We start from the raw sequence: 20898 nt of genomic DNA, 5'->3' as shown, positions 1-20898 counted from the left end.
GACACTAATGTATATATATATATATATATATATATATATATAACATATATATATATATACACATATATATAAAATCATCATATTGTACACCTTAAAATTACACAATGTTATATGTCAGTTTTATCTCAATAAGGTGGTGGGGGGAGGAAAATGATAAAGGCTGTAAGTTCATAGGTGGGAGGAGGAGGTCAGTATAGACTGGGGTGAGGTTGGTGGTCCAGGAAGGCTTTGCCAAGGAGGTCTGGATTTATTTCCCTAAGTGCCAATGTGGTTCCATTGCTCCTCAAACCCACAGGCTCTCCTCTCTCAATCCATATCTGGGAAGAATTTTCAGAATAGGTGGTACTGAAGCCAGACTTTGAAGGTTAGGATTCAAATAGATGAAGAGAAGATGGGAGATAGTGTGAAAAGAGGTTGTGGTGGATGGATTAGGATTGAACTATAGTAGGCCTTAAATGCCAGCCTAGGGTGGAGAAGTGTTTGGATTTGATCTTGTAGCCCTTCAAGGTTTCTTAGTAGAAAAGACACAGGATTTGAGTGATAACTTAGGAAAATACATCAGTGTGGAGGATAAGATTAGATGGGGAGCTTAGAGGATGGCTAATTATAAGGCCATTCAACTATTCAGATCGGACTTGATATTGGCCTGACCTAGGGAGGTGACCATCCATCCATATACAAAGAGTCTTAAGGCTTAGTCTTTAGAAAGAGTAGACATTCTTATCTCTTTAGTAAGATTTCCATGTGGTCCTACACAAAGGAAGGGAGAAGGACTGGTTGGACCTTAGCCTGACCTCCTGGATTCTCCAGTCTTCTCATGACACGTTTACACTTGCCTTTGTACTGAGACCCCAGGTAATGGTGATGCCACAGCCCCACCATCATGAAGTCTGGAGGGTCCAGGCCCTTTTCTTTGTTTATGGGTCTGTTTCTTTAAATAAAGCCATTCCCACGCCACCTGTGTAAGCTGCAATGTTTAGTAAAATATACTCCATGTGGTGCTAGAAGTAGTTGCAGCTTGTCACTCTGCTCTAGTCTACTTTGTCTTTCTGAAGGGCCAGTTGTCAGGGTCCACCAACTTCATCGCTCAACCACCCCTGGTTGGCCTAAGACTTGGACTCAGCATAAGCGGGTCAAAGTCAGTTGTTTCTCCGCCTTAGAACCACAAGCCAATCTCTTGCCATTGAGAACTATTGGGCAGAAGGGGAACCATTGGACTTTTTTCAGCTACATACTCAGAATTATAACACAAGTCAGAGAAGCGATGCTGCTGGAGAACTGCCAGGAGTGCCGTCTCTGGATGCAGACGGAGTTTCATATACACCCCCAAAGCAGAGGAGAAAGAGAGCTCCCTGACCCCTGGCCCCTCAGAACCTTACTTTTCTAAAAGGTATTTGAGTCTCCCCCACCCCCGGGCTCTTTTGCTCTTTTCTCTTTTGTCCTTGTCTCCGCCCATTGCTCTTTCCCCAACTTGACCATGAGGTGAAAATGTGAGCTGAGGGAGCATCATGGTTCTCTGGCCCCATACCTCTGAGGCGAAAACCCCATATTCAGAGCCCCCGACTCGGTGGGACCACAGCACCCTATTCTGACTACTTCAGAGGACTGACTTGTCTTTACTCATCCTCTTGGGCTGGGAGGTCATTCAGGGCAGGGACAGGAAAAACAAGAGGGAGCCGGCTCTGCCCCTCTGGCTTGCACCTCCTTCCCTGGGCAGTTACCCAGCCGCACCTCCTCCAGGTGCCTGAGGATGACGGACAGGAGACGCCTTGGGCGAAGCTCAGGTGTGTCGGGGCAGCGTCTTCCCAGCACTGGAAACTCCGCTGGCTCGTCCTGTCTCCCCTCAGCGCTTCTCCGCTGAGGAGGGGGCTGCTCCAGCAGCCAGTCCCCCAGCCTAATCTGGGACTAGGGAGAAGTGAAGCCACAAGTCACACGCCTTCCTTGCCCGTTCTGGCTGCGGCACAGCTTTTCTTTAGCGTCCCTTTCCCCCACCTGACACTCCCACAAAGCCCTGTGCTGCTCCTTCCAGCCTTCACTCCGCTCCAGGCATGGCTCTGCAGGGTGTGTGCAAGTGGCAGGCCCCCGACACGCAGGGACTGTCTCCTCACCTGTCTCCGGCCGGTGGCTGGGCCGTGCCCCGCGGCTGTGACCCTCAAACCTTCTTGAGGACCCATGGCCCCCGGCTGGCCCACGGCACCACCACGCTGGCCTTCCGCTTCCGTCACGGAGTCATCGCTGCGGCCGACACCCGTTCCTCCTGCAGCAACTACGTGGCGTGTCCAGCCTCCCGCAAGGTCATCCCCGTCCACCAGCACCTCCTGGGCACCACGTCCGGCACCTCCGCTGACTGCGCCACGTGGTACCGGGTGCTGCAGCGGGAGCTGCGGCTGCGGGCGCTGAGGGAGGGCCGGCTGCCCAGTGTGGCCAGCGCTGCCAAGCTCTTGTCCACCATGATGTCCCGCTACCGGGGGCTGGATCTGTGTGTGGCCACTGCTCTCTGCGGCTGGGACCGCTCCGGCCCTGCCCTCTTCTATGTCTACAGCGATGGCACCCGCCTGCAGGGGGACATCTTCTCGGTGGGCTCGGGGTCTCCCTATGCCTACGGCGTGCTGGACCGCGGCTACCGCTACGACATGACCACTCAGGAGGCCTACGCCCTGGCTCGCCGCGCCGTGGCCCACGCCACCCACCGTGACGCCTACTCTGGGGGCTCTGTGGACCTTTTCCATGTGCGAGAGAGTGGGTGGGAGTACGTGTCACGCAACGATGCCTGCGTGCTGTACTCGGAGCTGCAGAAGCTCCCGGAGCCGGAGAAGCGAGAGGAGAAGGAGGCCAGCCAGGCCCATCCCGGACCTGCCACCCCCCACGGAGCTGGCGACGGTGGGGAACCTTCTGTGGGACGCCTACCGGGAGACTCGGGGCTCCCTGCAGAGGCTGAGACTCCGTAAGAAGTGGCAGGACTTGGGGGGACCCAGTGCAGGGAGCGGGTGAAGGGTGGGTGTGAGCGGCCTCACAGCCTCTGGCTCCAGCCCTTAGGGGTGGCCCGTTTCATTTGTTCCGAGTCTCCCTCTCTTTCTGCAACCCAGACCTGTGATGGTTCTGTCCAGCGTGTCCCTATTGGCGCCCAATAGATTGGTCCAGCCTCCTTCCAGCGCCAAGTCCTTCTCTCAGAAATCCTCACTGCGCGCCTGCTGTGCGCCAGACGCTGTGCGAGGCGCTAGACCCTCATTTCCTGCCACCCTCTCTCTGCTTTCTCCACCCTACCCCCGGTCTTTCCTCCTCCTCCCATTTTAGTCCTTATCTCAGCTTCAGAGTCTGTCATTTTCTCAGCTTGCTAAGGTGGGGAAGCCAGGGGTGGGGGTGAGGTGGGGAGTAGCCCAAAGGGCCCAGGCTGGAGGCGCAGAGCATTGCGGGGGGGGGGGGGGGGGGGGGCCCTGGTGGGTGGCGATGGGCTTCTCATCTGCTCCCCTCTGCCGTCCCTCCCCCGGCCCCATTTCATTCTAAGTGAGTACAGTTCTGGCGTAACTCTCTGAGGTAAAAATTATCCTCATTTTACAGAAGAGGAAACCTTGCCCGAGGTCACAAAGTAAGCGGCAGACCTTGGGCTCCAGCGCAATGCTGCTTTAGCACAACTTCTCCTCCCAGGTCCTCTGCCTCACTTTCCTCCCTGCCACCAGGACAGAGCCCTGCAGGCATCTGGGGCGGGAGGTGGGGAGAGGAGCGGGCCAAGCCCATGCCCGTGGCCAGGGATGACTGAACCCAGAGGACCCTGAGGGCCTGGGGGAGGGGTGGCCCAGGGAGGCTGCTCCCCCTGAGCCTCATGTGCCCTACCTGCCAGGGCCTGGAACCGGCCCCACAGCGCACCTGTGCGCTGCTCTTTCGGTTCTGTTGTTGCTGCTGCCAGATTCTCCTCCTCCTTCTTCCCTCTGCCTTCTTTCCAGCCTCTCCTTCCTGTAGCGGCCTCTGGGGCACGCAGGAAAGAGGGAGATGGCTGTGCCGGTGGGAACTATCAGGTTAGCTCGGCTTCTCCTGCCCTCCTGGCCCCCTCCAGCTCCCCTGTAAGCCCTGACTTGGAGCTGCAGGCTGACAGCTCCAGGAGGGACACCCTCCAGCCCCTCCCATTCCCAGAGAAAGCACCGTCAGCCAAGAGATGGGAGCTGAAGGAAGGCTGCTGAACCATCTTTCTCTATCCCACTCCTGCAGCTTCCATTCCACAGATAACAGCCACTTCCCCCCCTGACACGTCTCCCAGCCCCTAGGCCTTCCTTGAGTTCCAACCCTGCACCTCAGGCTAAGGGGTCATCCAGGCAGGAGCTGGCCAGACAGAGGAGACCTCCAGGCTCAGGCCTTCGGGGGGGATGACTGGAGATGAGGGAGGAAAGGTCAGGGAGCCCTAAGAAGGAAAGCAGTGGGGACAAAGGGGATGAAATTGTGATAGGGAAAAGCGACTGTAGAAAGGTGCCCAGGCCTGGCTAGTATGGCTCAGTGGTTGAGCATCGATCTATGAACCAGGAGGTCATGGTTCGATTCCCAGTCAGGGCACATGCCCAGGTTGCAGGCTGGATCTCCAGTGGAGGGGGGTGGATAGGAAGCAGCCAATAAATTATTCTCTCTCATCAGTGATGTTTCTATCTCTCTCCCTCTCCCTTCCTCTCTGAAATCAATAAAAATATATTTAAAAGAAAAGAGAAAGGTGTCCAGGCCCTAGTTGGTTTTTCTCAGTAGTTAGAGTGGCAGCCTATGGACCAAAGGGTCATGGATTCGATTCCCAGTCAAGGGCCTGTACCTTGATCCCTGGCCCTGGTGCGGGCAAGCAGGAGGCAGCCAATCAATGTGTCTCTCTCACTTCAATGTTTCTCTCTCTCTTCTCCTCCTCCCTACCTTCCACTCTCTCTGAAAATCAATGGAAAAAATATATTGGAGTAAGGATTAAAAAAATAAAGGTGCCCAGTAGGAGGACTAGCCTTGGAGCCAGGGTCTAGAATCTGGCCAGTGGCCTGTTCAGCAACCCTTCTTCACCCCTCGCCTGCTCCTCAGCCTCAGGGGAGGGAAGGCAGGGCTCTGGAAAGAATAACTGGAGGTCAGGGACCCTGGCTAGCCTAGTCCTGGGGGAGCACAGGAGGAAGGGCAGCTTTGCCTAGGACTCAAGTGTTTAATGGAATCAGGCATGAGAGAGTGCCTCTCCATGTGCAGAGATGTGTGTGGGTCTTGTGTCCTGGTGTGAGTGATCCAGGATAGGTGTGTGCACATGAGTGTGACGGGTGATGCATGTGTGGTTCCTGAGTGCAGAGACAGGAGACAGACTGGAAAAGAAGGAGCAACACTTGGATAAGGAGAGCAAGACCTTATTGGGGAGAAAGTCAGGCCTTGTCACTTCTTTTGGGAAAATGCAGTGGTCACCAACCTTTTGGACCTCACGGACCCCCAGTGGTCCGCAGACCATGGGTTGGCGACCCACTGTTCCAGAGTAAAGAGGAGGTGGGGTCAGGCCTCATCCCACCCCTTCTGCACCCTCCCACCCCTGTCCTGGGAGTGAGAAGTAGAGGGAGGGAGTGGTGGTCTGGAGCCTGGATTGCCACCTGAGCCCAGCAAAAGGCTCTCTGGGAACTGCATGTAGCTCAGTCTCCTGGGATGTTCTGTGCCCCTCCACTTCCCATAGACTGGGAGGGAGGATGGAACCCAGACAAAGAGGGCAGCACAGGAGGGGCGTCCTCCTTCCTGCGTCTCCTTCACCCATTGCTTCTCCCCTTTTCTTTTCCTTTCATGGTCCTGCCCTTCTTCACTCCTTTGACAGGCTCTGTCCTTCCGGAAGATAAAGCATTTGAGACCAGAGATAAGCCCAAGGGTCTTGCTGACCAGCCTGTTTCCCATGCCCTGTCCCCCCTAAGTTTAATGAGTGGGGGAGGTCCGGACCAGAGGAGGGTGTGCATTCACGTCAACACACCCCTTACTACCCAGGAGTGGCCCACAGTCAGTTCTCCTTTTCTCCACTTATTCCTGAAGCTTGATGCAGCTATCAGAGAGAGATCAAAGGGGTAGGGATCTTGCCTGTCCTGCCCTGAGCTGGAAGACCTTGTTCCTCTGACACCCTGCTTGGTGTGCTGCTTCCTCACTGTCACCTGAGGCCTTTAGGGGGCAGACTGCCTGCTCTTGCACAGGCCTTTGGCAGTCAGGGGTCCAGTTCCAGCCTTCAGCAGAGGAAATGACAACTCCAGCCCTGGGGCAAGGGTCCTTATTGTCCCACCACCTGGTTGCCCTAACCAACCAGGTGTGGGAGGTGTGCAAGAAGGCAGTAACCCTTGGAGCAGCTTTCCTGATTGCCAGCAGCTCACACTTGGAGGGGAGGGACATAAGGACCTGTCCTGACCCACCTACTCGAGTCTACAAGATCCCGTCCCCTCCGCCCCCTGGAGTTAGGAGGGAGGCCTGAGTACTCACGCTGATCCCTTCTCTGCTCAGAGAGTGGACATTGAGCGATGCTGGCTGCTCCCACTCAGCTCCCACCCCAGTTGGCTTTGATTCTGCCTCTCTGGTCCTCACCCTCCTCCTTTGTGCTCCATGAAGAATAAGACAATGGCTCAGCCAGCTGGCTCAGTGGCTGAGTGTTGGTCTATGAACAAGGAGGTCACGGTTTGATTCCTGGTCAGGGCACATGCCCAGGTTGCAGGCTTGATCCCCAGTGGGGGGCATGCAGGAGGCAGCCAATCGATGATTCTCTCTCATCATTGGTGTTTCTATCTCTTTCCCCCTCTCCCTGCCTCTCTGAAATAAATTAAAACAAATCTATAAAAATAAAAGCATAATATGCTAATTAGACCAGACGTCCTTCCAGATGACCTTTCGGAAGAAGTCAGGGCTGCAAGGGAAGCCCAGGTACCGGGTGCCAGAGGGAAGCCGGTGCCAGTAGCTGGGGGAAGGAAGGCCTACTCTTGCACAAATTTTGTGCATCGAGCCTCGAGTCCTATATAATAAAGAGCTAATATGCTAATTAGACTGGAACGACAGTCCGGAATGACCTTCCGGAACAACCAGTAGGTGGGGGGTGGGGCCGTGGGACGCGAGGCAGCCAGGGGAAGAAAGGCCTACTCTTGTACGAATTTTGTGCATCGGGGCTCTAGTATATATAGAAAAGAGAATAAGACAGTGGACTGGGGAGAGTTAAAGGTTGGGGCAGCAGGCCCGGATTCAGTGTGACTGTGCCATCTCACACTGGCCCACCCTTTGCCCAATGGGCACCACAGGCCCCAAGAGAGAATGGCTTGTCCCCCCAACACAAACATTTTTTCATAGTCTGAAATCCCTCTTTTCTTCTTAGCCTTTTTAATCCTCACCCAAGGATATTTTTCTATTGAATTTTTTTTTTTTTTTTAAGAGAGAGTGGGAGAGAGAGGGAAAGACAGAGAGAAATATTGATGTGAGAAAAACACATGGACTGGCTGCCTCTTACAGGAGCCCCAACCAGGGCCTGGGGAGGAGCCTGCAAACAAGGTATGTGCCCTTGGCTAGAACAGAACCCTGGACCCTTTGATCCGCAGGCCAACAATCTATCCACGGAGCCAAACCAGCTAGGGCTCTTCTTTCATCTCTCCTCCTCTCTTCTCTGTAGCCCTCACCCTCTACTTCTTTCCATCCTTCCCTCTGGCCAGTCCCCACATCTTAATTTCCTAGGACAGTTTGAGAACAATAGGGAACCCAAACAGTTGGTGGTAGGAGTGGGGCACAAGTCATTATTTCCTCACTTCCTGAATGGAAGCCACGCAAACCCTCCTCTGTCTAGAGCAGCGGTCGCCAACCGGTGGTCTGCGGACCCCTGGTGGTCCGTGAGGTCCGAAAGGTTGGTGACCACTGATCTAGAGGGACTTGAAGTGGACTGCCCCCCAAAGGAGAAAGAATGAGCCAGGGGGAATAAGCTTAGGCCTCTCCTCCCGCCCTTTGGCACAATGAAGCTCCGTCCAGAAGCCTGAGTGCAGAAACAGAACAGGGCTCCAGCTTTACAAAATAAAGTGTTTGTTTATTATGAAATTAGAGATGGAGGCTCCTCCCCATCCTCCCTCTTTCCCCTTCCCCAGATGCCTCCCCCTTTCCTTCCCCTCCCCTCCCGCTGGGGCCTGGGAAGCACACAAGACAATGCCCAGAGCTGGGATGCCAAGAGCCTGGCAGAGCTCCAGGGAGGCAGCCAAGTGTGTGTGTATGTGTGGGGTGGTGCTGGAGCTCTCCCCTGGGGGTGGGCTGGCTCCCTTTCTCTGCTGGAGGCCAGGAGAGCCAGGATGGGCCATGAGTGATGGATGGAACCATGCGGGAAGGTCTGTAAAGACAGGAGAGCCTCGTTAGAGGTAGTGAGTGGGGGAGGGCTTCGGGCCACCTGCGCCCCACACAATCTCGGGGCACTGACCTGGGGCCGAACATCCCCTGCAGGAAGATGGGCAGCAGTGGCTGGAAGTTTCTCTTGCTTTTGGGTTGGACAACGGCAAAAAACAGAAATCCAGTCACAGGGACCCAGAGAGAAATGGGGCAGATGTGGGCAGGAGACAGACACAAGCATGTGTGTGGGGGCAAGGGAGACAGAGAGCATGAGGTTTAGAATCCAGAGACAAAAACAGCCACGGAGAAGGTGGAATCACAGTGACAGAACAGAGATTCAGTCGGAGCCACACAACCCAGGCCCAGACAGAGTTCCAGGGACAGAGGTCCCTGGAGAGAGACACAGAAGACTCAGGAGGAGGGAGGGAGGAGCGGGGTGCCTGGGGGATCAGGGACACAGGGATGGGGAAAAGGCTTGGGGCCCCTGGGCTGCTGCCACCTGCTTGGACACCGGGGTTCACTCAGAGGGCCGGTGCGGGCTCCCCCACCATGGCCGGCAGGGCAGCCCGACTCAGGGCGCCGGGGGCTCCTTGGCCCCGTACAGCTCGGCCAGGGTGCGGAAGAGCGGCCCCCAGTCATCCAGCGGCTCCGCCGGGCCAGGCGCGCCGCCGGCCTCGGAGCCAAGGGAGCTGAGGGAGCCACAGGACGATCCGCGGCCCTCGTAGCCGTACACCTGCACCGAGTCGTAGGGCGGCACGCTGGGGTCCTCGTCGGCCTCGCGGAGCCGCAGCGCCAGGAGCTGCGCCACGTCGGCGGGGCCGGGGCCCGGGGCCCGGGGCTGGCGCGGCGCCCGAGCCCGGGGGAGCACGTCCCGGCGCGCGGGAGGCCCGGGGGCCGGCAGGGCCCCGTCGGGGTTCTGCAGGGCGCTGATGTCAAAGGCCTCCGTGTCCTCCTCCCCGCCGCCCTCATCGTCGTAGGTGATGATGTTTTCCCTGACGTCCTCCTCCTCCAGCACCATCAGTGCTTCCTGCTTTTGGCGCCGTAGGGCCGCGAAGAGCACCACCAGGGCTGGGGGAGAGGACGGGCGCTGAGCCAGCGGGCGGCAGAGGGTGGGTGCCGGAGGAGGCAGTGTGGCCTGGGGGTGGCAAGCCCTAGGTTTGATGTCTAGTGAACTTCGTGTGGGTCCAGGCTTCAGCCCTTACCTGTTGTGTGAGCATGGGAAGTTGCCTAACGTGTCCAAACCTCTCTGACCCTTAGATCGATTGCTCGTATGGAAAACAGGGAAAGCATTTACCTCGCAGGGTTGTCAAAAGGATGAAATGCAATACCGTTAAGTGATGTGCCCAGGGCCACCTGTGGCCCAGAGTTGGGGCTCAATAAACAGTTTTATGGCTTGTTACTGCCACTGCAGACCAGCAGGTCAGGCATGTAAGGCCAGAGCTTTTCTCTTGGATGCATCAGGCAGTGTGACAACACAGGCACGAGGGTTCCTGTAAGCCCGAGGGTGGATTTCCCTAAGTCCAGGGTCCTGATGCCTCTCCACATCCCCAAGGACCTGGACCCCACATCTATGTCCCACTGTGGCCCGACTCACCAAGCAGGGTGCCCACACAGGTGACAATGGCGAGCAGGGCCCCGGTGCTGAGCCCAGCGGGTGAGAGCTGAGCCTCGGGCCGGCAGGATGCCACGGAGCCGTCAGGCCGGCAGCGGCACATGCTGACGGTCACTGTAGCAGTGCTGCTCAGGGCTGGGGTCCCCCAGTCCCACAGTTCTATGGGAACCAGGTAGGGGGCCTGGCGGGGCGGGGCAGGACGAGAGGGCAGCAGTAGGCTGGCAGAGCCATCTGTGGGAGAGAGGAGGTGTTACGACATCTCCTGGGATACCTTCCCAGTAGGGTCAGGCTGGCCCATGGAGACAGCTTCCCATGGGGAAGGTTTACAGTCAGCAAATATGAGCAAAGCCACATCTCCTTTCTGTTAGGAGGAGAGACCAGATAGGCGGGCAGGGGTCAGGTAGGCTGGAGCTAGAGAGGAGCAGGGAGGCAAGCATGGGCAGGCCACCCACCTTGGTTGTCCCGGACAGTGAAGTTGGCATCAGGGCCCAGAGGACCTTGAAGGGAGACACGGCTACTGTTGCCAGCTTCGTCTCTGTCCAAAGCCCGGATGACCTGAATCAGCTGGGAGGAAGGAAACAGGCCTGTATGGAGTGCGCAGCCAGAGGTCTGCGGTCCCAGCCCCTCTGTCTCAGCAGCTCACCTGGCCAGGGGCTGCAGAGTCACACACGAAGGTGTCGTAGGGCTCAGCCAGCTGGGGAGCATTGTCATTCTCATCCAAGGTCTGGATGGCCACTTGCACACGGGAGGCCTGTGCGGAGCTGTCTGAAGCCAGAACATGAACACATACACCCCACACACGCAGACAAACATACATGGTGCATGGGCATGGATGTCACATGCAGCACATAGCATGCACATGCAACACATATGCATGCAATTTGCAAGTAGCAAACAGTTTGCAATGAATGGAACAAGACCAAGTGCATACAACATTCATGTAGTGCCCAAGACATGTGCAATACACAATATACATTGACAGGAAGGTAGCACCCATGATTTACACAAACAATAACCCACATGTAGGGCACATACACCATAAATGAAGGGTAGATAGAAGGTGCATACAGGTTGCATTTAGACAACAGCCATGAAATACACAAGCACAGGCATACCATATATTAGGACACTCAGCATTGAAAATAAATGCAACATACATGAAGTGGATGTTCAGTGTACACAGTGGGTACAGTATCCCCCAACCCCCAGGGTCCAGATAATGCATTTTCATGCCCGGCATTGGTGGGAGGACACACACACACACACACACACACACACACACACACACCACGCCCCATCAGAGGAAGGCTGTGGTGCAGCAATGAGTATCACTTAGAATTGACCTTGGGGAGGGAGGCGCTGCATGCTGCACAGGGTACAGAGCCTGGGCACCACAGGCAGATGCAGGCCCCTCTTCTCCCGTCCCTTCATCAGGTGGCTCCCACCACTACCCTGCCTTGCTTCTCCCTGCCAGTGGCCCCAAGAGAGAATGGAAATATGTGCATCCCTGCTCACCCTAGTGCTCACCTCTCCTAGGCTGATCCCTTTACTATCGCCCTCACCCCCCACACGGAGAGAGCTGAAGGTCGCAGCCTGGCAAAGGAGGCTGAGTGGGCTGCCTGGCTAAAGGCTGGGGATACACCAGAGACAGGATGGGGCTGGATCCATTCCTTCACTGCACTAAGGGCCCAGGATCTGCTAGTTGATACTGGGGTTCCAGCGGGGAGCAGGACTTGGCAGAAGGGTGAAAAGACAGTGAGGGGAAACACACACACACACACACACACACACACACACACACGGCTGGTTATGTGTACACAGGCAGCCATAACACACACTATATATACACTCAGGAACACTCAGGGACAGACAGGCATGCACTGCCACGTGACACACAGCTGCACGGACATAACCTATACAAGTACGATTTAACACGTATGACAGCGGCATGGTGAAAGGACATAGCTCAGACTCTGTAGCCTGACTGGGTCTGCCTGTTCCATCACTTCATCTCTGTGTGACCTTGGAAAGCTCTTTAACTTGCCTTTGCTTGAGTTTTCTCATTGTAAAATGGAGAAATAATCATACCTCCCTCACAAATTTGTGGTGATGATTAAATGAATAAATCTACATTTGGTACTAAGACCAGTGCCTGATATACAATAAGTAATAAGTTATTATCTGTCCATAAACACTCACATATATAAAACAACAGACACAACCAGCTACGTGTACCTATCATTATACACATTCAATTACACATATGCATAAATAATGTAAATGTAATTCTGCATAAATAATGTAAATGTAATTCTAAACACTCAACTACATATACATATATATAGACATGTACTCATAAATATGTATGTGAGCATATGTACTTTTCATACACATGGGATTATATTCACAAGTAAGTGCACAACACGCAGACACGCATACATTAGCTCTTGACTGACATGCAAACATCTACACACCACAGTGACAACTCCCATGGATGGGACACAGCAAATGTAGTGCACCCTGGGCCTGAGCAGGGGTGATAAGGGGAGACTGACAGGGGGGCGGCTCCCTGCCTCCATGGGCCAGAGCTGCCCGGAGAGAGGCCGCTGAACCATGCTGCTGGTGACTGGCGACTGACAGGGGCAGGAGAGGAGCCAGCCTTCTCCCCTACCTTGAGGGTTCCCTTCAGGGCTTCCCTGGGAGTGACCACTAGGGCCCCCCAATCAGCCCCCAGAGCAGGTCCCAGCCCTTCCCCGGCCCTTGGCTTCAGCCTGAAGCAGAGAGTACACAGGGCGGGTCTACCAGGGTGCAGGCTGGGATTCTTAGGGGTTGGGAGCTATTTGAGGTTACACTTACTTTGGAGATGGGAAAAGTCAGGCATAGGAGTGAATTTAAGGTCAGGAGAATGCTCTAGCAGACCCACCAGCCGAGGAGAGCAGGCCTGCCTGATGGTGGTGATCCAGACTGGGGACCCAGTACACGGGGGAGGGTCCGATGGCAGTACCCTTCCTCCCCCCTGCGCCCACGCTCGGGGACAGTCCCTCTGCCAGGAGGCTGCTGCCTTCTCCAGGGCCTCCGGGGGCCCAGGACTCCTCACCAAGCTCTGTGGCCAGCACCGTGAGGTTGTGCCAGGCTCGAGCCTCGCGGTCCAGGGGCACAGCTGTGCGGATGGTGCCGTCCTCAGGCTCGATGGAGAAGCAGCGCTCCACATCCGAGTGGGGGAGGATGGAGTATCTGGTGAAGACAGAGTAGAACTGGGGCTGATCTGGGGGCAAGGCCACAGCTTACTGCTCTCCGCGCCCCCCCCCCCCTCCTTCTGTTCCCCTTACTGGGCCTCCTGCCCCATGCACCCACAACTATAACTCACATAGGGTCCCCTTAAAAGACAATGTCCCTGGGAAGTCATCAACATTAAATACCTGTCATGAAACTCAGGGGGACTGGGTTTCCTAGGGGTCGGGGAGAGAGACAGAAAGAGGTAGAAGTGGGGAGACACTGCCTGTCTTTCAGACTCTGGGCTCTGTTCTGGGGACCCCGGGATCTGTGTTCTAGCTCCACTCTGCCCCAGACCCACTGTGGGACCTTGGGCAAATGGTTTAACCTCTGTCTCCCCAACTGCACAATGGGCATGAGACCAGCTCCTCCCTCAGTGCTGGGCAGTGGGAAGACGGGTTCTCTGGGTGGGTGGCGACGGGCTTCTCACCCCAGGTTTGACACCCAGCTCTGCCACTCACTGACCGGGTGACCTTGGGCAAGTTACTAACCCTCACAGGCCTAGCCTCGCAAGGCTGGTGACGAAGACGCTCCTTCATAGGGCAGTTGTGAGAATTAAATGTCAGTGTGACAGGCTGAGGGCGTGACCCAGTGATCAAGCACACTTGGCCGATGACATCACATCTGCTTGCACTGCCACTAGGAGGCACCTCTCTCATCCACCCAGAGGGATGAGTGGAGAGTCGGGAGTGTGGAGCCAGGTCCTCCGGCCCTCCCCTGGCCCCAGGCCCCCAGGGAGGGAGACCTCTGCCAGGAGGCAAGTGAGACATCCTCCAAGGGACTAGACCGCCCCTGGGCACCTTCCCCCAGGCCTGGCCCTGCCCTGACACCCTCCACTCACCTGATCAGGCTGGCGGGGGAGTCCAGGTCAGTGGCTGAGACCTGGCCCACCAGGGTCCCAGGAGCCTTGTTCTCGGGCACCACCAGGTGGTAGGCTGCCTGGGTGAAGGCGGGCGGCTCTGGGGCATCCTGCACCGCTATGCGCACTGAGGCCACATCCTTGAAGGGCCCTCGCCGCAGGTAGGCTGGGTCAATGAGCGTGTTGGTGGCCTCCACACGGAAGGAGTAGGAGTGACGGGTCTCAAAGTCTAGGGACTACGGCAGGGGAGGTGGAGTGACTGAGACATGTAGAAACCAGGGCAGGCCCAGGCTCCCGGAGGGTGAGGAGGCCTTTCCCCAGAAGCACCCAGTGCTGAGAGGGCCAGTGGCCTTGGTGGTCAAGGGTGGGGGCAGATGACTTCGTGAGTAACTCTAGGTCTATCCCCAGCTCTATCACAGACTCTGATATATGAAGTCTTGAGCCCCAGGCCCTCATCTGAAAGATGAGGGGATGGCTATGATTTCTGAGCTCTAACATAGCTTCCTGGGTCTGTTCTAGACCAGCGAGAAGTGTGTCCCGGGGGCAGGAGGTGGGTATGAGTGAGTCTGCAAGTGTTAGCGGACAAGAGGCTAACCTTTCGGACAGTGAGGAGCCCATCTCGACCTTGGGCGTCTGTGCTGATGCTGAAGGCCTCGGACCCCTCCCCATCTAGGATGCTGTATGCCATGAGGGCGTTGTCCCCCAGGTCTGGGTCCTGGGCCCGAAGCCGGCCCACCAGGGTGCCTGGCCCAGCTGTCTCCACCACCGAGAACTGGTACAGGCCTTGGGGGTGGATGGAGGGGAGACATTCTCAGAGAGGTCCCCAACGCTCCTCCCTCCCCCAGCACTTCCTTCTTCCGGAGCCTGGCTGGGGGAGGAGTGGGGTGGGTGGTCAAAGGGTGGCTCAGGTGGCAGCACTGGCCCCTTACTCTGAGGGAACTTGGGGGGATTGTCGTTGACATCGCTGAGGGTGACCGTCACCGTAGTACTGCCCGACAGCCCCCCCATGTGGCCGCCCATGTCCTTGGCCTGAATCACCACCAAGAACTCCTCCTGTGTCTCTCGGTCCATGTTGGGGATGGCGGTACGCACGACTCCTAGGGAGAGACACTGGGTCAAGGGGTGCCTCTCCCATGGCTGCCCCACCACTCCCGACCCCTGTCCTCACCAGTCTGGGGGTCCACGGAGAAGAAAGGCAGTCCATCCAGCACAGTGTACACCAGCTTGGCGCTGTTCCCATAGCTGGGGTCATCGGCGTCGTGAGCAGTCACCTGGATGACTGATGTCCCTGTGGGGGATCCCGGCACCCCATTCAGCAGGGGCAGGCCCAGGAGGGGGAGAATAGTAGATGAGGGGAACCCAGACATGAGCAGGCCTGAATCGAAAGATTCGGTTTTGGGGCAGAAAGCAAGGGGACGGAGAAAAGAGGAGGTGGGATCTGCGTGTTTAGACTTGGGGTACTCACCGACGTTGGACATCTCAGGAACTGTGGCGTGGTAGGGCCCGAGGGGAAAGATGGGGGGATTGTCGTTGATGTCCTGCACCTTGATGATGAACTCTGATGGGGGCTCCAGGGGACGGTTGGAGGCTCGGTCCACGGCTTGGGCCAGTAGCACGTACTGTGCCTTCTCCTCCCGGTCCAGGCTCTTGGTGACATGGATATTGCCTGTGGCCTCGTCAATCACAAACACGGTGCCTGCCCCCTCCCCGGTCAGCAGGTACTTGGTGCGGCCCTCACCCCGATCCACATCCGAGTGCAGCTGTGAGGGTCAGGGGAAAATGGCAGCAGGTTCCGCACATAGGAACAGCGGGTTAAAGAGTCTAAGTCTAGGACTGAGTGGAGTGTTAGGAGTCCTGAGGGACCAAGGTCATTGCAGAAATGATGAAGTGACAGGGCAGGGCTTGAGAGTCAAGGTAGCCATAGGAGGGCTTGATCCTTACCTTGCCAATGAGGACGGGCTCTGGACCGGCATATTCCTCGATGACAAAGAACTGGTTCCACACCCAGCTCCTTCGGGTCCGCAGCAGTGCTGGTCCTGGGCCCCTCCGGGCCCCTTCCCAGGCCCGGGCTGGGGCTGCCAGGCGCCCCATGCAGCCCCAACCACCCAGCCAGGCCAGCAGGAGCCTCACCAGGCCCCACATGTTTGGGCTCTAGCCAGGGCTCTGTTCACTGTCCCCAGGTGCTGAGGCATGAGCTGACTGGGGCAGAGGGGCACATGCTGGGGCTATCCCATGGATCCACACCTGCAGGACAGGTAGCTGTTCAGGGTCAAGGAAACACTTAACCCTCCCTAAACCAGAGGTAGATGCTCTATGGAACCAGACTCCCCCTGCCCAGAACCCAGATGAAGACAGAGAGCAGACAGGCTGGTCCTCCCCTCCACCCGGCTCTGCCTGTATTCACCTCCAGCCCTCCGAGCTGATAAATCTCCAGCCAGTCAATTCTGAATAGAGAAGCTGGGGAAGAAAACAGGCGAGGGGGTGCTGGGAGGGCATGAAAGCCCATGTTGCACATGCAGCAGGGGCTGGAGGAGATGGGTGCCACCCGGGAAAGGCTGACCACCCGGGGGTTGGGATGCGTGGAGTTGTGTAGGGTCAGGTTGAAATCACAAGGAGTGCAGCCTGAAACAGGCTGGAGAGCCCTTGCAAGTCCCTCCCCCCGCAGGAAGCTGCCCCCGGCCCACACTGCCAGCTGAAGTCCTTGAAAGGGACCTGGGCTCATGAGGCAGAGTGGGGAGCCAGAGCTGAAGGAAGAGGGGGTAGAGTTGGGGGCAGAGCCAGTAGACTGGGGAGGAGGAAGAGACACAGGGTGATGGGGGGGTGAAATCAAGACTGGACTGTCCAGCAGAGACAGACAGAATGGCAGTGAGACTGAAGGAGAGAGCAAAGGAGGCTGCCTGGTGTCTGAAAGGCAGACAAGAGTCATAGGTACTGGTCTGGGGAATGGAAGCGCAGGGGCAGAGGGGCTTGGCGTGTGTGATGGGCAGGCAGGTCAGCCTCAGCTGCAGGGGTCAGACCAGGCCGCCTGAACTTCCTTCTGGGAGAGGGGGTGGCTAGGAGGGGCTTCGGGTGGGAGCTAGAGTGAGGACCCCTCCCACGGCCATCTCCACCCTCCGTCCTAGGGGTGGGGGGGACCCGCAGGTAGCCGTGGCCGCCTCCATCCTCCCCGGGAGCAGACACACACCTGATAATCCTTCCCCTCCCGAGGGAAGAGGAAAGCCGGGAGGGAAGCCGGGGACCAGAGAGGGAGGCGGGACGCGGAGGGAAGGAAGGAATAGAGTGGAAAACAGGATAGTGGGAAGGGGAGAGGAGCGGGCAGGAATAGGGGAAGGAAAGGAGAGCGGGAAGAGAGGAGAGAGACAGGAAAGGAGAGACTAAGGTAGAGGAAGAAAAAGGCAAAGAGGAAGTGGAGATGGGGAAAGACAGGTCAAGAGGGAGAGAGAAGGGCTGGGGAGACAGGGAAGGGGCAGAGATGGCAAACTGGCAGAGAGAGGAGACATCGAGGGAGAGGAAAATGGGAAAAAGAAGGCGGGAGGTGCGAGGGAAGAAGAGACAGGCAGAGCGCGGGAGAAGGGAGCCGGCGGCAGGCTCTCAGCCGGGAGCGCACTGCTCTGAAGACACCCGCAGACTGCGGGCCCCCCGCTGCCCCTCCGCGGACCCCCGACCCCGGGCTCCCGGACAGGCCCTTACCTGGCAGCACTGACGGGCCCCGTCCGGCGGGAGCACCCCCGCCCGCCCTCGTCGCCGGGTCCCCGGGGCGCAGCCGGAGCCGATCCGAGCGGGCGCCGCGGCTCCGCTGCAGGTCTGAGCGGCCCCGGCGAGAACAAGGGAGCGAGACGGAGGGGGCGGGGGAAGAGGCTCCGCCTGCGGAGGAGCGAGGCAGCTCCGCGCCGCGCGGGAGAGGAGAGCCCAGCCTCCGACCCTCCCCGGCCAGCCCGGCCCGCGCGGCGGGGGCGGGGGCGGCGCCGCCAGGCCGCGGGGCGCATACAGATGCACCACCCCTCCTGGGCCCGGCCCGCAGCGAGGCACTTGGGGGGACGTCCAGGCCAGGTCCCCAGAGCTGGCGGGAGGGTGCACCCGTTAGTGCCAAGGGGGCTGCATGCCCCCACAGCGGGGTCGCAGGGCGAGCTGGAGGCTAGGAGGGGAATTAGGGGCCACTGCGGAGAGGCCCGCTCTCGCTCGCGGACCGGCCTCGGGGGCTGGTATGGACCCTGGCCGCAAGGCGGCGGCATTTGGGCAGCCGGTGCAGGACACAGTAGCGAGCCTGCTGGGGTGCGCTTCAGGATGGCATAAAGGTCCAGGGAGTCCCCGGGCTGGGCCCAGGAAGCTGGGCTGGCGGGAACGGAGGTGGGGAGTGGAGCCTTTTTGGGAAGCTCATTAACAGGCGCCTACCGGGCGGGCGGCTGCCGCCCTCTGGCGGCAGTTGTGGGAGGCACCTTGAAGGTGAAAAGCAGGTGACCAAAATGCCTCCAGCGGGACCCAGGGGGCCTTACCCGCTAACCACCAGTGAGGTAGCCCCTTATCTGTGTGATTAGAGCCAAGGCAGGGAAGGAGGTGGTCAGTCCGGCTCTGGGAAGCAGCAGTCTGCACAAAGCTATGCTGGCTCCGGCCAAAATCCACCATCACCCAGGGCCCTACCCAAGGAAAGCCACTCACACACTAGTTAAAACTAAGTCAGATTTTTATTATTTTTCCATAGACCACATCATTTAATAATAAAAAAAATAAAAATAAAAATTGAACAAAAGGAAAAGGTGGATATAAAGTGAAACCGGTGGGCAGAAGGCAAGGGCTGCAGGACAGAAAGACTGGGAACTGCAGGGGCCCTGGGACTCAGGAGAGGCTGATTCAGCTCATAGGTGACCCAGTCCTGGCCCCAGCTGTTCCCAAGAAGGGGTGTGAGTACCCAAAGGAGGTGGTGAACAGGATGGAGGAAAAATGAAAAAGGTTGGGGCTCCTGGCTATTCCCCAACTCTGGGCCACCACCTCCCTCTCTAACCTAGCTCTTCCCTCTCACAGACTTCATGGGAAATGAGAGAGAGGAGAGAGCGAAATCCCGAGATAGGTTATGGGGTACAGGGGAGGAAGATGGCCACTGCTCCATTTGGTATGTAGGGACAGGTGGCAGCCATACTTCAGCGCTGGGCAAATGGCATGAAACAGATTGTACCTATCCCTCTGTGGCCTTGAGCCCCCACCCCGGGGCAGGGTGGCTGATGCCTGCAGCTCTCCCTACTGTTTTCCCAGCTAGCGGCGCCCACCCCGGTCCCGCACAGGTGTGCTCCGACTCCGGCTCCTGCTGTGGCGCTTGGTATCTCTGCGGTCCCTCTCCCTGCCTCGTTCCCGGTCCCTTTCCCTTTCCCTATCCCTGTCACGCTCTCCCCTGTCACGCTCCCGGTCCCTCTCTCTCTCCCGGTCCCGCTCTCGGCTGTGCTCTCGCCGCTTCTCTCGCTCCAGCTGTCGGTTCCGCTCCCGCTCTGCTTCCTTCTCCCGCTCCTTTTGCTCTTCTTCTTCTTGCTCCTTCCGCCGCTTCTCCCGTTCCTTGGCCCGTTCAGCCCTCTCTGCCTCCTTCTGAACAATCTGCAGCCGGCAGGAAAGGCAATAGGCATTTGAGTCCAGCTCACATCAGTCCTGCTTTTGTCTATTTGCACCTAGACCAGGCACTCCTAGCTCAGGGTCACTGTTGGCCTTGCTGTTAAGCAGGAAGAATATGTGTGTGTTGGGGGCGGGGGTGGGGGTGGGGAGGGGCACGCAACAATGACATTTGTCCCTGCCTCAGAGTCCCAGTTCCTCCAAGTGTTTATCTTTTACATTCACAGCAGGTAGTGGGCACCATCCATACCTGGCCTCTGGTATTTCCCTAGCTGCCTACATGTGAACAAATCTCTTTTCTCTTTAGTTGAGTGGCATAAACCTAAAATTCCCAAAAGGCCTGTTACAAAGAAACAAATTTAAAAAGCAAAAACCCTATGTATTAAAAAAAGAGAGAAATGGGTGAGCTTATAAAACAGATTTCTCTGCTACCCGAATTTAATTTTTAAGAAGCATGACTGACTGGCACAGCCAGCTTCCTAGGATTGTGAACACAGTTCCTGTCTTTGTGTCTACCTCCACCCTCTCAGGTTTGGCTTCTCTACAGGGCAGTCTCATCAACTGTTTCTTAAAACTGCCTCTTTCCGTGATGCTCAGTTTCTTCCCTTACTACCCTAAGCCGTTCCTTGGGCCCCAGCCTTGCTGCAGCTCTGAGCCGGGCAGGAAGGCCGGCACCCACCTGGCTGTCAGTGAGTGGGAGCCAGTAGATGCAGGGAGCTGCCTTGGTCTTGCGGAAAAGGTCATCTAGAAGCTTGGCCGGTGGTTCCTCCTGAGCTTTTTCTGAGGTGCAAGAAAATGAGTCAGACTTGATGCACAGCACCCCATGTCCCATCCCACTTGGGTCCCTGTGCCATGTACCAGTGGATATGTATGCCCCACAGCTAAGTACCTTTCTTCTCACTCTTCTTTTCTTTGGATTTCGCACGTTCCTTGCGACGGCGGTCACGGGACCGTGATCGGGAACGGGGCCCTTCTCGAACTTTGTCCCGATCCCATTCACGCTCTGATCGAGTTCGCTCCCGGCGCTCCATTTCCCGTTCCCGCTCTGCCCACTGTTCCCGCACTGCCCGCTCCTGCTCCCTCTGCTCTGCTCGGGGATGTTGTGGTGGCTGGGCTGGCGGCGGGGGTGGAGGATGCAGGGGCCGTGGTACCCCCTGCTCCTCTGTTTTAGTTTCAGAGGGACGGTCCACTAAGAGGCCCCGGTGATAGTCCAGCTGTGAGTAGAGGAGGGACAAGGACAGTCAGGATAGAGACATCACTC

General features: G+C 57.4%; 3 protein-coding genes across 18 annotated transcripts in view; 1 reads left to right on the top strand and 2 right to left on the bottom strand.

The window, feature by feature from the left end:
• The first annotated feature begins 1941 nt into the window (after positions 1–1941).
• On the top strand, positions 1942–2948 carry PSMB11 (proteasome subunit beta 11). The gene has a single exon (XM_036342088.1). The coding sequence runs from the start codon at positions 2049–2051 to the stop codon at positions 2946–2948; it is 900 nt and encodes a 299-aa protein (XP_036197981.1). The 5' UTR covers positions 1942–2048.
• A 5123-nt stretch (positions 2949–8071) lies between these two features.
• CDH24 (cadherin 24) lies at positions 8072–17873 on the bottom strand. 5 transcript variants are annotated; one of them, XM_036355691.1, is made up of 14 exons: positions 17736–17873; positions 16450–16502; positions 15987–16289; positions 15511–15805; positions 15214–15333; positions 14975–15142; positions 14641–14828; positions 14028–14281; positions 13011–13147; positions 10557–10678; positions 10366–10477; positions 9896–10144; positions 8393–9369; positions 8072–8305 (listed from the first exon to the last, which is right to left on the bottom strand). In XM_036355691.1, exons 3-13 carry the CDS (start codon positions 16185–16187, stop codon positions 8873–8875), a joined length of 2343 nt encoding a protein of 780 aa, XP_036211584.1. In that variant the 5' UTR covers positions 16188–16289; positions 16450–16502; positions 17736–17873; the 3' UTR covers positions 8072–8305; positions 8393–8872. The 5 variants fall into 5 exon arrangements, with proteins under 5 accessions (XP_036211584.1, XP_036211611.1, XP_036211575.1 ...); XM_036355718.1 differs by lacking the exon at positions 16450–16502 and adding an exon at positions 12585–12609 and having other exon boundaries at positions 12940–13147; XM_036355682.1 differs by lacking the exon at positions 16450–16502.
• An 835-nt stretch (positions 17874–18708) lies between these two features.
• The window catches only part of ACIN1 (apoptotic chromatin condensation inducer 1), a 36169-nt gene continuing 33979 nt past the window's right edge, over positions 18709–20898 (bottom strand). For 11 of the 12 annotated variants that reach the window (XM_036355540.1, XM_036355543.1, XM_036355559.1 and 8 more), the window contains 3 exons: positions 20527–20851; positions 20317–20417; positions 18709–19625 (listed from right to left, as the gene is read on the bottom strand). In XM_036355540.1, the coding sequence (XP_036211433.1) occupies positions 19293–19625; positions 20317–20417; positions 20527–20851 (759 nt within the window). In that variant the 3' untranslated portion in view covers positions 18709–19292. The remainder of the gene's footprint in view (positions 19626–20316; positions 20418–20526; positions 20852–20898) is intronic. The other variant, XM_036355591.1, reaches the window with a different exon arrangement.

Source organism: Myotis myotis, unplaced genomic scaffold (genome assembly GCF_014108235.1).
Source record: "Myotis myotis isolate mMyoMyo1 unplaced genomic scaffold, mMyoMyo1.p scaffold_m19_p_1, whole genome shotgun sequence".
Taxonomy (NCBI): Eukaryota; Metazoa; Chordata; class Mammalia; order Chiroptera; family Vespertilionidae; genus Myotis; species Myotis myotis.
The sequence above is the reverse complement of the archived record's forward strand: the minus strand, read 5'-3'. Positions and strand labels throughout refer to the sequence as shown.